Source organism: Echiichthys vipera, assembly GCF_963691815.1.
Source record: "Echiichthys vipera genome assembly, chromosome: 3".
Taxonomy (NCBI): domain Eukaryota; kingdom Metazoa; phylum Chordata; class Actinopteri; order Perciformes; family Trachinidae; genus Echiichthys; species Echiichthys vipera.
The window spans coordinates 8,158,566-8,174,864 of record NC_139828.1 but is presented as its reverse complement, the minus strand read 5'-3'; the positions used below and the strand labels follow the sequence as shown (position 1 = coordinate 8,174,864).

At 41.5% G+C, this 16,299-nt stretch overlaps 1 protein-coding gene across 1 annotated transcript; it reads right to left on the bottom strand.

Moving 5' to 3' along the window:
- Positions 1-1,049: 1,049 nt before the first annotated feature.
- Positions 1,050-15,473, bottom strand: hook1 (hook microtubule-tethering protein 1). The gene is made up of 22 exons (XM_083940192.1): positions 15,348-15,473; positions 13,226-13,311; positions 12,586-12,658; positions 11,874-11,924; positions 11,407-11,539; positions 10,501-10,568; positions 10,232-10,294; positions 9,424-9,507; positions 7,852-8,015; positions 7,630-7,770; positions 7,116-7,317; positions 6,880-6,990; positions 6,349-6,436; positions 5,966-6,032; positions 5,733-5,873; positions 4,919-5,006; positions 4,283-4,314; positions 4,096-4,178; positions 3,865-3,965; positions 3,659-3,760; positions 3,471-3,539; positions 1,050-2,726 (listed from the first exon to the last, which is right to left on the bottom strand). The coding sequence occupies exons 1-22, from the start codon at positions 15,390-15,392 to the stop codon at positions 2,568-2,570; spliced, it is 2,151 nt and encodes a 716-aa protein (XP_083796318.1). The 5' UTR covers positions 15,393-15,473; the 3' UTR covers positions 1,050-2,567.
- Positions 15,474-16,299: the final 826 nt, after the last annotated feature.

The window sequence follows — 16,299 nt, the reverse complement described above, 5'->3', positions numbered from 1 at the left end:
AAAGGACTCATGTTGAATTGATGGCTAGTTTCACTGTTAACGCCAAAATACCAGTAGCATTTAAGCATTGGACACCATGTGCTGTCTGTGGGAAATACTTGAGCTGATGGGGACACAAGGAAACTATTAATGCTTTGTCTCGCCTCCTGATCTCTGCCTCATAATCACGTGATGAATTATAATTTTTCAACACTGATAAAGCAAGCAAAACTCCAAATACCTATCACGTCTATTATTACCTCCTTGACACCAGTGTATTCGATTTCCGTTGGATTGTTGCACACTATAAAAATAAATGTTACAGCAGGACGTCTTGGTTCCTAAAAGGCATCTTGAGGAGAAAGGAGTCTCACTGGAGGAGAGATAAGCAGGCGTATCCTCCGTGGAAGTCCTTCGGCACCTGTGATGTACAAAAGAGATGAGTGTTTGTGTTTATAATAAACAGTACCAGTGAAAGGTTTGGACACGCTTACTGTATGTCACTGTTTGTATAGTACTTGTCATACAAACATTTGTAGTGCTCCACACAATAAAATATAAAGGATATACATACTGTAAATCTGAATACTGAGATTCTGGTCACATTGTATCACGTGACTTGAATTTAAAGTAAACATAAGTTGTTTCGAACTTGGTTATTCACATTCTGACAGAGTCCATAAAATTTGGCGGTATAATAAAACAATGGATAGATGATGCAGCTTTGCCACACGTCATATTTAATTGACATCTCTTTGAAAAGATGTCCCATTTTGTTAAATGCCTGTAGACTCGACTCCTCTCTCCTTGTGTCTCTTCCTCCCATCTTAGGTGTGAGGGACTAAGGAGAGGAGGAGAGGAGGTGAGGAGGTACAAACTGAGCAATGAGAAGACGGGAAGGAATCACCTGTAAATAAACAATTGTGCGTCAACAGGTTCATGAACGGTGTTGAAATGAAACACAATGATTTCACCTTTGGTTGTTCAAGAGTGAAAACCTCAGGGTTTCTCATCCAAACATTTTTAGGAAAAGAATTTATGTATTTATGTATTTATTTATTTATTCCCAAGAAAACAAAAGACATTACATTTTGAATTCCTGAAAATTCACAATGCCCTCCTCACATTTCTTCATTTACACACAAACATGTCACACTACACACGTAGCGTCTGTGCTGTGCTACGTTTGATTGTACTTATTTTTATATAAATGACACTACTTTTAAATCGTCATTCTACGAGAAGCGTCCACTGCAAATGAAAATAAAAGCTTACGTCTATGCATCACAAATGGCAAAACCATCATAACAGAATGCCGCGTTAGTGTTATTGGAAACGTACAACAGTGACGAGGCTATCATCAGCCAGAAGGTCGCAGAGCCAATGACGAACAAGATCAAAGAATAGATCATCTTCTACAGCGCTCTCCAGTGTGAACCTCCACAGGCACTAAAACAGCCCGAAAACATCCATGATTAAACACAATATCAACTACAGTTATTACTATTCTTCAGTTACAATTGTCAGGTACAGTTTGAGAGCTTAACCTGGGTCTGCCATGAATCAGAAGCTGGTGTTAAAATCATGTTAACATTACAGCTGTACAACTTCATAGATGATTTTTTTCATTAAGAAATACAATTAAAGATATTTAGTGAATAGAAAGGCCTGCCCGTTTTCATTTAGAGCACGCTGCCAGTACATGAATCAAACTTTTAACATAGAAAATACACAATAAATACACATCCTGAATTTCTTGTCTAGGATTTGTTGTCGCAGCACCTCAGAGGTTGATCACTTAATATGATTTATAGTTTGTTCACAGCTTTACATGATGGGCTTGTTCCATTTTAGTTTATATATTAAAAAAAACAAACTCATAGGTGACTGATGTTTGAAAGCAGTTGGTGGCCAGCACCAAATATAGCGTTCATTTTCTCAAAGAAATCTGAAGCACGTTTTGTCTTTTCAGTCTGCAGGATGACCACATTAGTACCCCCCCCCCCCCCCCCTTAACTGCATAGAATAGGGATCCATACATCAATCATCTGAAATCGGCTTCAGCATTCAAATAGCCTTTTTTTTTTACATAAAAAAAAGAAATCACATTCATACATATTACTGGTTTAAATTCTAAATAGTTAAGCATTGATTTACATTTCTCCCGTTCCTGTTCAAGTACACAGCATGACAGGATATAAGAGAATTTAAGCTAAATTGATTATAGTAAGTATTCGTCTGTCTGTAGTTGGCAAAGCAAACACAGCAGGAGGGAAATATGCTCCTCCAAGTCTACGAGCGGGGACGTGCGTTATTTTAGCTAGTGAGGTGAACACAGGTTGTGGGCTCCTGTCCTGTGGAGGTCAGCATGTAACCAGTGTATTGTGGGACAGTATGCTATTGTCTCAGGTGAGTGACCTATAGGGTTGTGTTTGATAAGTCAGTGCTCATTGTTTACAGTTCGTCCGTGACCCCTCACCACGCGCTAAGAGCAGATGTGTTTAAGGTCACTTGAGTGCTCACTGGTGGGAGGGAGTTATTCCCTTAACAGAAAAAAAAAGATGAGACATTTGGCTCTATGACAAGGTCTACTTGGAGGTAGTGGCAGGCACGCTGATGGAAAGCGCCCGGCGTGGGGCATTTGAGACTTGACGCTGCTGGGACAAGAAGGACTGGCTGGGGCTCAGAACAGAGGAGGTGCAGCCACCGAGGCGTGATTCGATCGCCAGCTTCTGAAAGTTCAGACTCTGAGGACGAAGAAAGACAAATTTGGAGTGTCAATGAGGTCATTAAAAAGGAAGGATGTACTGTACATCAGATAAGTTCAATTAGTTTTTATTTAACCAGGAAAAAGACTATTTTTCAAGTGTCCTGGCCAAGGCAGGCAGCAGCATGAGGAACAGTTTCAGACACAAACGTATAACAATTCAATGAAATAAGAAAAAACAGTCTAAGATATCAACACGTGAGCAATATTAAAAAACATCTACAGCCAGATGACTTTTAGTAACAAATGCTCCCAATGAAACCAACTCCAGATGATTTAGGTGGTTTTGTAATCAGAGGGAGCAGCAAACTCAAAAGCCCTTTTTCCCCAGTTCAGTACAGACTTTAGGGACAATTAGAAAGAATAGCTCCTGGGAGCGAAGACAGTAACCTCCCATACGTTTTGGAAGGATGTAATTCCTTTAAAAAAAAGGTAAGGAAGCAGTCCAAGAACAGCATCATAAATAAGAATGTCAATGGTTGAGTCTACGGACGGACAAGGCCGAGCATCCAACCGAACACACAAAGAACAAGGAGTCAGTGAGAGATTTGAGATAAATCTCAGTGCTCCATGGTAAACGGTATCAAACATAGGTAGGCATTGTGAGGATGCATGCATGCAACATCACTGTAGTCCAGCATACACATAAAGGTGGCCTCAAAAAGGCTTGTTTCTAAAGTAGAAATCCAATGTGAGGCTTAAATGAGAGTAAGTGGAGTTTTACCTTGTTATACCACGCAGTGACGATCAGCTTCTCCTCGTACTCTCGCAGTTTGGCCTGCTCACATTGACGCTACAGAGGCAAATCAACCAAATGTTCAGTGAGTTTAGTTTGAAAACCAGCCCTTATTAAAACAATTAAATAAATAAATACTGTATGTTCACTGCGAACAAGTCAGAAAGCAGATTTACTTCCAGGTTGAGAATCTGCTTGTCCCGATCTGCCAACTGGTTCCTCAGAGCCTGGATCTCCGCGGTGGCTGGGTTTAGCTTAGGATCCAGCGCTCGGATAACCTACGAGCAAACAAGAACGGTCAGTTCTGAAGTCGTATCAAACTTGTGTTTTAAAGGATTATAAAACTAGAATAAATTATAGAAACAATACTCTTAGCACTCACATTACGAGCTTTCTCCAGGTACATTTTGTACCTCTCTTCCATGGCCCGCATGTCATCATCCTTCTTCTTCAGAGCAGCCATCAGCTCATCCACCTTCAAGGCTAAGAGTCAATGAAGAGGTTTCACATCAGTCAGTCAGTCAGTGGTGTTGAGCATTGCTGCAGTGTTAGAGACAAGGTTACATTTTCCTTTTGTGAGAATTGGAAAAATCAGACGCGATTGGAGACTTACAGGTTTGAGTGTTGTCGGGCTGCAGGTCCTCCAGCAGCTCTTTCTTCTTCATGATTTCGTCCTGAGCCTCGTTCAGCTGTACCCTGAAGAAATAAATGTTTCTTTAGCTCCCTCTACTGGAGAACACATGCATCCATTTTACATCCCTCAAACTTTATTCAAGAGCTGACACATAATTCACACTTACATGTGTGCATCCAGTTTCCGCTTCAGGTTCGACTGAAAATAAGAGAACATGCTTTAAAGCTTCTACTGTGAGTGTCCCGGTCCAGTCCTGCATATGGCAAGGTTGCAGTGACCAATTGTGCTTGCTGTTTTCTGTTTCTAGGTGTTAGATCAGGGCAGGCGGGTCCAATTAACCTGACGTGGAGCACCTGGGCCTAATGATTTGGAGCATTAAAAATAGCTCCACGCCTGCCGTCTTCCCTCTCTCACATTTGACACATCCCAGCCAGCAGATCCAGCTTCTTGTTTTTTTTGGCCTTAATTTAATTCACACTTTATTTGCTTTATATGTTTTAGTTTATTAGAATAAATATTATTTGACTGCTCTCCTCTGTTGTGTTCTTTCCACATGTCATGGCCTAGAGCATGGATGGCATAAAATACAGCACATAAGGTTACAATTGGTTAAATGTATAGTGCAAAATAAACACATTTGAAAAAAATTACCTCTTAATCAGTTTAACGTTTTGACTCAAAACAAAACTAATTATGATTTCCTTCCATAATGCTATGCCAGCACAAAGTCTAAACCGCTTAATAAGATTAACTCTGTGGGACATGGTCTCTGTCTGGGTGCCATCGCTCCTGGCACACTCACATCATCAGGTTTGGCCGCCTGACTCTGCAGAGCCCTCTGGAGGTCCTCCACCTGCTGCTGCAGCTCACTGATCCGCTCTCGACTCAATCTGCAGATCGATCACCGTGAAGAGAAAATAAATATTAACAAAAGAACACATTATCCCACAAAACGTAAAGCAGAAGATAGTAACTTTCTATTAAAAATGCGTTTTTAATCATTTTGCTGAAATATCCTGACAGCACAATGAGAGTGATGTACCTCCACCTGCTGTTAATGTCTGCTCCCAGAGGCCTCTCTGTCTGCTCCTAGTGGCATCTGCTAGTTTCCACCGCCCCCGAAGAAAAACATCCATTCAGAGCCGAGGAGTCTCTGACACACTGTCAATGACTGCTCTGAACTCCGATCAAACTGTGAAACCAGGCAGCGCTGATCAAATATGACTCAGTATTCTATTACCGTATTGCATATTTCAAGCAGGAAAAAAAGAGCAACACAGTAAAAGATTATTGATTCCTATTTGATCAGCGCTGCCTAGCTTCCCAGTTTGATCGGAGAGAGATCATGAGACTCCTCAGCTTTGATTGGTTGTCAGTCAGGTGCAGTGGAACTAACAGATGACATTAGGAGCAGACAGAGAGACGTAGAGCGACATTACTATTCCACAGATCGTCTGTCTCATTCTGCGTTCAGCACACAGTGATAGTTTCAGCAAATATTAAAAAAACAACATATTTTCCAGAAAACGGTGCTAAAAACAGCAAAACCATGAAGAAAATGAACCTCTATCATCTTATCTATGGCTGACTTACAAAGAGAGATTAACTCTGTTCACCTGTTTTCTGTGTCCAATTCACTGCGTGTCTTATGTGCTTCCTCCAGCTGGACCTGCAGCGCTGCGATCTTCTCCCTCTCACACTCCTCCTGCTGCACTCTCAGCAATTTGTTCTCATGCTGCAGCCTGATGAACTTATCTCTGCACAATCATGCATACACAGTCAGTGTTCACGCACCACACTGGAGCAGAAAGTTCACTAATTCTACATTGTCAGGAGCAGATTCTGTTACCTGTACTCAATGGGTATTAATTCAGCTGCCAGGTTATCATGGCTGGGGCTGCTAGAAGGAAGGATCCCTACAGGAAGAAATTATTTGTACTTTAGCAGCATCGTTACTGTTCATCTGTGACGCACAAGCACAGTAACAAATGCTAACAAGCACTTTACAGTAATTAGGTAGCAGCATAAAAGTATTTGAGGACTATCACAGCCCCAGACAATGGACCCGAGCATTACAGCGAATTACACAACGCATGTTTATACTGTGCTACGTGTGTGTGTGTGTGTGTGTGTGTGTGTGTGTGTGTGTGTTAGCAGCACTGGGGCAAATTCCTTTTACACGGCAAAAAAACAACTGAACTTAATTGAAGCTATGAGCGCTCTGTCACATACCTGCTTGCGAGAGCTGGTGTTGCTGAGCCTGAGTGCATCTTAACTCTTCGTTGATCTCCTTCAGAGAGTCTCTCTCCATGATGGTCCTCTAACAGAGGGGAAGATATGGTCAAACAGTAAAGATGAGTAAAAAAAAAAAAAAACTTCTGATTCTTCCTGACATACTTTCATTCATTAAATATACTTTAGTTTCATACCACATACATAATGTATTACAGTTAAAAATATTTCATGTGCAATTCATAGTACATGCACATATTTCTACACTATATGCTGAAGGGTGTATATAGCTTTTATTCTAATTATTTTAAATGTATATAGACGTATTGTATTATATCTTTGTATTGAAACTGTTGTACAATAATTTCAATCTGGATAAATAAAGCTTCTTGAATCTTGAATATTTAACATTGTTTGCATTTTTATCTTTTTAATTTCTTTCAGACTTGAGTTAAACTTGAGTTGCTTCAACACAGTAATTTCCCCGGTGTGGGATCAATGAAGTTTATCTTATTTCAAACGCTGCCTCACCTCTTTCTCCTTCATCACAGTTTCATGCTTTTCCTCTAACTTCTTCATCTCATAGGCCAGGTTGTCTGCTCGCCGCGACTCCTCAGTCAACTTCCTGTGTAGCTCCTGGACCTGATAGACCGCATATGAAATCGCACACAAACCGATAAAAGAATATGTACACATGCTGTTACCTACTGTATTTATAACATACGACTTTCCCTTTAATTTCCAAACACGCTTTGCATATCATTTACCTGTCTCTTATATGTCTCGAGCTGTGCACGGGCAGCGTTGGCCTTGCGTAGTTCTTCCTCCAAGCTCACGGTGTTGTGCATGTAAGTCATGTTATTCTCCTCCAGCAGCTTCATCTGCCTTTTCAGATCACCCAGATTCTCCAGTTTACGTTTGTATGTGTCCACTGAGGCCTCCAGCATCACCACCCGATCTGAGCAGTTCCTACAGTATGGGAATACAAAATAAATACATAACTCTCTATTAAAAAGCCTACCAATGAATAACAATGACGCCATTGCAGGGTCTAATCCCTGGTATCCAATCGCACAGATGAAGAACTGTTACACTTCGCTTCATTTTGAAATATTACATTTAATTTGTTGTTGTTGTTTTCCTGCTTCTTTTTGTTTGTGCTAAGCCTACTTTCTCAAGGCCATAGAGAGCTATTTGTATGCACATTTTAGTTCCAGGTGAACAAAACATAATTTAATATTACTGATTAGCACGCCCTCAAGCGCACACCCTCACACAGACCTCAAAACGTCCAGTTCATCCTTGAGCGCTCGAGATTCTTCTGCCAGGCTGGTGAGCTCGTCATTACGGTGCTGAACCTCGATCAGCTGCTTCTCCAACTCTTCACAATGGATCCGGTAGTCATCTTTAGCAGCCTCCAGCCTAAAAGATGCAAATGCACATAATTGTTCATACATCTATAAAAGGGATTGCTGCAGTTCATTTAAGCAGAACATGACTCACCTGAAGTTCTCCTCCTGCAGCGCCTCCAACTGTTGCTGCAACTGGCTGTGTTTTCTCCCTGAGGGCGTGCTTGGGTCGTCAAATGTGTCCAGCTGATTGGCTCGGTCTGTTAGGACATCATTCTCAGCCAATAAGCTGTTCCGCTCCTCTTGCAGAACCGCCACCTGTCCGAGTACAATAAGGTTTAGAGCTGCCCTCATAAGTCATACAAATATATTAAAGTGAAGGTGAATTAAACTAAAAGTATATATTTTTTTAAATCAGCAGGAAAACCTGTGATGATGGTCAATTATTTCATGCAAAGCAGCAAAGTTACATGTGAGCATCAAAGGACACACCCCTCCCATTACAGATAACTCTTCCTCCCCCAGCTGTTAAAGCAAACAGTTCAGTTAATCCATGCTGGAAGCAGAGCACAGACAAAGTGCACTTTAAGCAAACATGTTAATACACGGTTAGTTAGTTTGCCTCTCACTCATCTTTTCCCTGGTGTGTACTTTTTTATCATGAGACAGTGGACTATTAGTCTGAGATTGACTTGTGATTGTTTAAAAGTCCTGTGTACAACATCTCTACAAACAACCACAGGATCAGTTCAACTTTAACTGCGGCTGGTGTAGTAACAGGCTAGATCTGTACCATTCACCTTCACACTGACTGGGAGTGGTTTTGTGCATGTGTGTGTCTCATCTCTGGTCTACTTAAAGAAATACTTCAACCTCAAAATGACACATGTAGAATAAAGACAGTTTACTTTTTAATTGTGTTCCTTTTGTTTGCTTGGAATCATTAAAATAAAACGATATACAGTTAATAAAGTTATTATCCCAAGGATTAAACTGAAGTCTATAAAAAAAATACTGGACTTTTAACTCCACTGTCTCATCAAATGAACCTTAAATTAAGTGTCACATAGATAAAAGATGCATTACGAAATATTGAAATGCTTTTACCAAAAGAAGACGACAAACAGTTATTATGCCAGATTTTGTTCCTGGTTGAATTACTGGATATTAAACACACACTGCGTGACTCATCTCGGGGCAGAATCCTGATTGAGCCATCTGTTAGCGGAGTTAGAGTAAACATTTGAGCAGCTGGTGGAGATGGTTTAGTTCTGTCAAATGGTCGACCATGTTGGACTTACCTTGCCGCGGCGAGAGATGAGCAAGACTGGTGACAGAACAAATCAATCTGTCGAGAGTCCAGTTGAACAGTTGATCAGTGCCTGTGCTACATCTAGTCTGTCTGTACAGTGCTGAGTGAGGCCTTCAGCAGTGGCGGACCCTGGGCTGGTTGCCACAGTGGGACCAGCAGAGCCCAGACTCTAAGCCCACAGTCCTTCTGCCACAGCAGCCCCAGACAATGGACCCGAGCATTACAGCGAATTACACAACTCTTGTTTATACTGTGCCACGGACGTGTGTGTGTATGTGTGTTGGTGTGTGTGTGTGTATAGACATGGAGATCTGAATGCAGGCATACCCACAGAAAGCACTGAGGCTAGACAGCTGTGGATGAATCATGTTAATGTACATTTTTCTGGAGAAAAACTCAAAGCTTTGTGTTCACCTGTACGTCCAGCTCTTGGCAGCGCTGGGCTAGCGCTTCCTTCTCTGCTAGCAGCTCAGTCAGTTCCTCCAGGGCTTTTTTCAGCTGGACACATGAAGGAAAAACAGATTTATCTAACCCGTACATTCACATTACGCATCAACTGGTTCTGCTGCAACACTCAGGTCAGAAGACTCCAAAGGCTTTCAAACACATTCTCATGGACACAATTTCAAAACTGTTCTATGACTTTTCAAGGACCCATTATACATTTTCCATGATTGTTCACAACATATAACAATTTACTCCAGATGTTAATTACTGTATGAAAGTAAACAAGCCTGAAAACCAGACGAATCTGCTAAACTCAGGTTTCATTTGTTCTGGCAGATTGCTCTTGGCCCTCTTCCATACAGACAGATTTCCAGATGAGTTGGCCCTGGGCGGACTAATCACACTGGTTGGTTTATGTAATTAATGTATTGAAGAAGCGGTCGACCAGAAACTCCCATGTTCTGCATGTTAAAATGTTTGTCAATGGAGTCTGGGGACTTCATAGAGAGCATAGATTACAACTTCAGTTCCTCGTCAGAAAGGGCTGTCTGACAGCAAGATAACGGTTTCTTATATATACTGAAGTATGTAAAGGAATTAGATGTCATAGAAGTTGTATGTGGTGATGATATCACGGGTATGAACCAATCAGATTGCTTGATTTGAGCTTCCACTGGAGGGATTCTGTTCCTTATTCCTTGTGTAACGGTTTAAGTTATAATAACAACATCTTGTGGAGTTTTTTTTGTATTACACAGTTCAAAGTACATCTGACCTGCTGTTCCAAGTCCCCTGACAGTTCAGCTCCAAACGGGGCCATGATCTCTTTACTCATGAGCTGAAAAGACAAAATGTTTAAGAATCACATGAGTCATGAAGCGTACCCTCTGCCGTCGCCCAACAACCACTGCTGCTGAAGCCTCTTTAAGACACTTGAGCTAAAGTTAATTACGAATGCACAACTGCTCTGCCGAGCTTTTCAGGGTATCTTTAACATAACTTTAATGTGAGTGAGGGAGACACTTGGTATTAAGATGGACTAACCTCCTGAATGGCTGTCATGACCACATGCTGCACAGACTCCTCCAGGGTCATGATGATCTGAATGTATTCTGTCGATAAAATGAGAGATTCATAAGCTACAAACATCAAATGCATCATTTATTATTATTCAGCACTTGTGTCCCACTTCCAAATGTAACACTGCCGTCATTGATTTCCCAGTCAGGCTGCCTGATGGGCTCTGCTTTTGTCAGAGGCCTGGAGGGCAATAATTAAACACTGCTGACGGCCCTTAACCCAACTGGATTTTGATGAAACGATTCTCTTTCTCTTTTGCTACTGTACAACACATACTGTCGGTTTGTGTACACAAGTTGTGTGACATAGGGCTTCACAGTTATGGACAAAATGATCATGATCATTATATTTTTTTATTAATATTGGGACCACGATTATTTATAACTATTATTCCCTGATTTTAGGGACGCATTTCAACAGAGCACTGCTTTCATTTTCAGGTTGTGCTGCATTCCTGATCATCTCTTTGCATAAAAATAAGACTTAAAATAAGTTTCTTCTTCACAGAAATTCAGTGCGTCTCCTAAATGCAAACTATAAATACAATTATACCCACAAAGGTTGATCTTCTTTTTGCTGATCTGCTGTCTCTTATATTGTACTTTTCTACTCTGGACTACACGCAACATTCAGGAAAGTTTTTCACAGTTTCTCGGTTTTTCCCCCCCAAGTGTGAAAACTTCAAAACGTCTCGATCACGCTCTAGTGGCTGAGTGTAAATTTAGGAAGCGCTTGATTTGATACACAGCAGATTTTTCTACAATTTAAATATCAATATTGCAGTCGATCATTTAACTTTGGGAAGCCAAAATCGTGATCACGAGTAATATTGGATTAACTGTGGAGCCCTTGTGTAAAACAGAAGCATACCTTGTTTACGCTCACATCTGACAGCACAGCCCAACACGAGCTGCAGCAGCCTCCCCAGCTCCACGGGGTCTGAATGCTCAGCCACCAGGGCCAGATCTGGCAAAGGGAAGTCTGAGATTTCCTGGGCTAAGACCTGATAGATGGAGACAGATAACAGTGTGTGTGTTGGTAGAGTTTTGTTACAACTAAGAGGATTGGTGAATACTGTATGTCAATTTTGTGATGATTTAGTAAAGTGGATATAGAAAAATGCTTCAGCACTCAATTGTGGACGTATGGTGTACCAGCCTTAAACTGCTTGATGCCTGTTTTGATCTCAACTGCACACCAAGCTCCTGGGGCTCGTTACTACGTAAACAGTGCATATTACAATTCCCACAAGAACTAAGTGAACACGCAAGAGTCACACCCAATCACCCATAAACTGTGCAAACACAAGGAGGATATTGTGCTAGGTCACAACCTACCTCGTTATAATAATCAACCACCATCTGAAGGATCTTCTTCAGGTTGTTCATCTGCGATTACACACAAGATTATTAAATGTTATGAACTCGGTTTACAGTCAAAACGGGGACTGGGGGGACAAACTCATAACAGAGATTCACTTCAAACAGAATTTCTGCTCATGCAATGACAAAATCAACACTTTTCAAATGTACACAAGAAAATATGTTATATATGTTCTTTACGTCAGACATTTTGACTTGTTTTAGCAGAAAATGTCAATAACATTAATGATGGCTCTTTTCTACCCGTGTCCCAGTATGACCAGCATGCACAATACCAGGATCCTTAAAGTCAGGAAATGGAAATCAGCCATCGATCATGTTATTATTTACATCTGCACGCTGGGAGAGGGGCAGCAACAGGGACAACACAGTCACAGCCAAACTGAGGAAGAGACATAACATGCATTTTCTTTCTAAACCACCCTTACATTACATATAGCTGACATATTTGACATACATGTACACCAGAGGAGTCAGAAGGCAGGGTCAGAGTGCGGGCTAACCCAGGAGCAGCACCACTGGAGCAGGCAGGAGGTCAGTGTAAAGGACAGTTTGGCAGGGTTGAGGCAAACAAGAGGGTTTAGCACACAGGGGGGGTTCAGCAAAGCATGAAGAGTAAAGTCAGAGAGGACGGATACAGGGTGGGGGAGACAGCACTGCACTGTACCTTCAGTCGCCAGTTATCCTCAACATCTGCTTTGATACGACCGAGCCATCCATCAGTGAACCACACTGAGTCTCTGCAGCACAGAGAGGGGAACAACCGTTCTGACTTCTCAATGAATCGTGTGCCGTTCAAGGTCAAATTCTTCTAGATAATATCAAATGCTGCAGCTCTCGCTCAACATTAATCATTGCCTACAGTACCATGTTTTTAATAATTCCGAAAAACAGGAGCCCTCTTTCATTCACTTGTATGCTTTTTGTTTACTCGCATGACACAAGGTAGGGCTGGTAACTGAGGACAAATTGCAATCGTATGACTTTGTCGGGGCAAAAGTTGACAAGTTTTTGACCCAAAAGATTTTATTAAATTGCCTACACTGGAGCAAGGCATTTCCTTCCCCTACATAGACCTATATGAATCAATTGTCATCTTTTTATTTTAACTGTCTCAAAACCAAATCTGATGCTAGCTGTTGATCATTTGCATAGCTGAAAAAAAGGTTTGCACTACAAAACAAGAAATGTCACCAGAAATGAGTCATCCAATAGCTTTTGTGCATAAGTGGTTTAATGTTGAATCAGGAGTGCCGCGAAGTGTATTAGAACAAATAATGTGTGTTTGTGTGCGTGTGCTCTCTCACATTTGATGCAGTGCCTGTGATATTGCCGCTCCAGTGGTTAGCTCCTCCACCGTTCTGCAGGGTGCAGGAGTGTTGAAGGTCTGCAGCTGAAACACAAAACACAGCATCGTCAGGAAGACTGGCCAACGATCCATGGAGAGTACAGGGAATAAAACATTGCTAAGGAGGTGGTGACATGATGAAGCATGCTGCAAGTTTTCACAGGAGAGTTTCCTCACAACACTGCAGATGTGCTGTAAATACATCCAACGAGGGAAGAATAATTAAAAGGAGAGAAAAGATAATAGAGGACAGGGATGCACGGACAGGCTAGACTGCAGACAGCATCCAGGTAAAAACAAAGGCTTTCCTGCTTAAGTGAGGATGTAAATAATTCAAGTAGCAGCCATGGCGTAACATGAATTCTCCTGGGCCAACATCCTTTTCCTCAAAAGCACCACTTTAAATTTTGTGTGTCACTTATGATTTGCTCATAAGTTTTGAAATAAGTCCTTCAGCATGAAAAGGGCATTAAAAAATGATCAATTGACAAAATAAATCTTTGTTGACCAAGTCCAAAATGACAAATTAGTCGGCTAGTTGACTAAGAGGGGGCAGCCCTACACATCCGACATTTTTTGTTGATCACCAAACCGATCTAAAGGCTACCAGTTTGAGGAACCACACCAACAACTGAACAGTTTTGGTTCTTCTACTTCTACTTTGTCAAAATAAGATAAGCACGATTGGAAAAACATTGACAGCTAGCATTAAAATTAAGTTTACTCAAGTACTACACTTAGGGCGCACTCTCACTGTCCATACGTACCGTGCCCAGGCACACTTCCCTGCTAAAGTCTGGTTAATTTGGCCAGTGTGAGTACAACTGTACCACGTCCAGGCACGGCACGCTTGCCAACCACGGCCCGGTTGAGAGAGGTGGGCTTTTGTAGAGCACAGATGCACGTGCACAAGCAAGTACAACGTTGAGGTACTTGTACTTGAATGTTTCCATTTTATTCTACTTTATACTCCAGTCCCATAACATTCTGAGGGTATGTCTTAGACTTAGGTGGCACAGAAGTTAGAGCATGTAAAGAGGCTGAAGGTCCTTGAGGCAGCGGCCGCGGGCTCGACTCTGACCTGCGGCACTTCGTTGCATGTCTTTCTGTCTCTCTCTCACCACATTTCCTGTCTGTCCTGTCTAATAAAAGGCTAATAAAACTGCCAAAAAATAATCTTTAAAGAAAAAAGGGATGCAAAATCAACACAAAGAGATGTGTGATGACTGAAAATAGACAAAGCAGAGCCAAAATATGGCGACAAAGACGTGCAAACTGATTAAAAAAGACGTGCAAACTGATTAAAAAAAGACATAAATTGATCACAGAGAGAAACAAAACAACATAGAGACGTAATATGTCTAAAGAATAGATGCAAACCACCACAAAAATATGTAAAATTACTAAAATATGAATGCAAAACAATTACAAAGACATATAAAACAACTGCCAACATAAAATGTCCACTAAGAGAAACAAAATGAATACAAAACGACAAAAAGTAGACTCTTTGAATGTAGGTGTGTGTGTGTGTGTGTGTGTGGGGGGGGGGGGGGGGGGGCTCTTACATGTCTGTGCCCAGGGACCCTTTGTCCCATGATACGCCCATGAAGACGAACAGGTCCAACGACGCTAGCTAAATGAAGGTACTTAACTAATTTCTGATGTTAGCTATATTTATACGGTTACATAATGTAAACAAAAGAGCGACATTCACAGATATCTCCTGGTTAATTGGATTAGTACGCTTCAACCGGCGAGGATCCGCTAAACTGAAGGGTGTTGTTACATTTGTACCTTCAACCGGTAACTTTATATGTAACGTTATTAGCCTGCAGACCCGGCTAACGTTAACGTTCCGCGTCACACCGGTGGGCACTGACACTGTTGCTACAGAGATGGAATTATAAAAACCGTAGCAACCGTTGCCAATGTCCCTTCGACTAACTGCCTGGTTTTCTCTCGAGTGTTTTTCGCCGACACCTCCACCTCCTCCACCTCCAAACAGGTACTCCTCGCCTCTACGGTCCCCTTGTAACGTTACCAGGCGACACATTCACATAACACTAAGCAAAACTCACCCATACTACGAGGCTCTCGGTCAGTGCCGTTTTATACTCGTCCATTTGTTTTGTTTTTGTTAGTTTAAAGCTAAAGTATTTTCCTCCACCTGTCAGCAAAGCTCTTCCGCTTCGCTTTCCTCTGCATTTGACCCATACCTGCTGCCAAGAGGTAGCGCTTTAACGACAAATGCGTACACTAGAGAGTATCTACACACGTTACGCCATCAAAATTACGGAAAATGGTACGCGAATGGCGCAGCTTCTTAGTTATTTGCCTTTACTTGCGCTTGTAGGCGCGACTCGGCCCGTATCCAATCAGCGTTAAGATATGTGAAGATTGACGGGTCTTAAACCGCGCTGTAGCCAATCACTGAGCGGGATCTGCGATAAGCATACGCCCCCGGCCAAAATCAAAACATTTCTGATCAGTGTAATTACAAAACGGCTTCCCCTCAGTATTGATGGGTCTGTAATGTTGAGCAAATCCAATACAGGGGAATGGAGCACAGTTAAATGTGTATTAGACAAAAATAAAAATAGTTACATCCAATCTGTTGGGTTTGCCACCATCCCACATTCAGTTAAAGGTTGAATATGTGGACTCTTTGTTAAAAGCTATATTAAAAAATAAATCAAAACACACTGATGGAGCGTTTTTTAGGGGTTCAGAATTAATGAAAAAAAATTTTTTAATTTTAATTATTATTTTGACATTTTTGGATTTGACAATGACTTTCTGTCACCTTCTGTTTACATTGTACCAGCCATTAAAGTGGCCGGCATTGCTGGTTGCCAGGGTTGTCTGTTGTTTGGTGCAGCTACTGTAGGCTGGCACTGGGTGAATTTGCCAATCCTGCAGCTGTGTTATTTGTCCCAGCAGCTGAGTGACCAGAGACGGGCAAAAACGAGAGTCAATATAGACCAAACATTCACTGGATTGACTGAGATAAAGGAGTTAAACAGCATTAAA

Bases quoted from the DNA above. Each gene is read 5' to 3' on its own strand.
- hook1 (XM_083940192.1), bottom strand. From the start codon at position 15,392: ATGGACGAGTATAAAACGGCACTGACCGAGAGCCTCGTAGTATGG. The intron at 13,312-15,347 runs GTGAGTTTTGCT...TTTGTGTTTCAG, and splicing joins CCGAGAGCCTCGTAGTATGG to CTGCAGACCTTCAACACTCC. The intron at 6,437-6,879 runs GTGAGGCAGCGT...CCCCTCTGTTAG, and splicing joins CTGTGATGAAGGAGAAAGAG to AGGACCATCATGGAGAGAGA.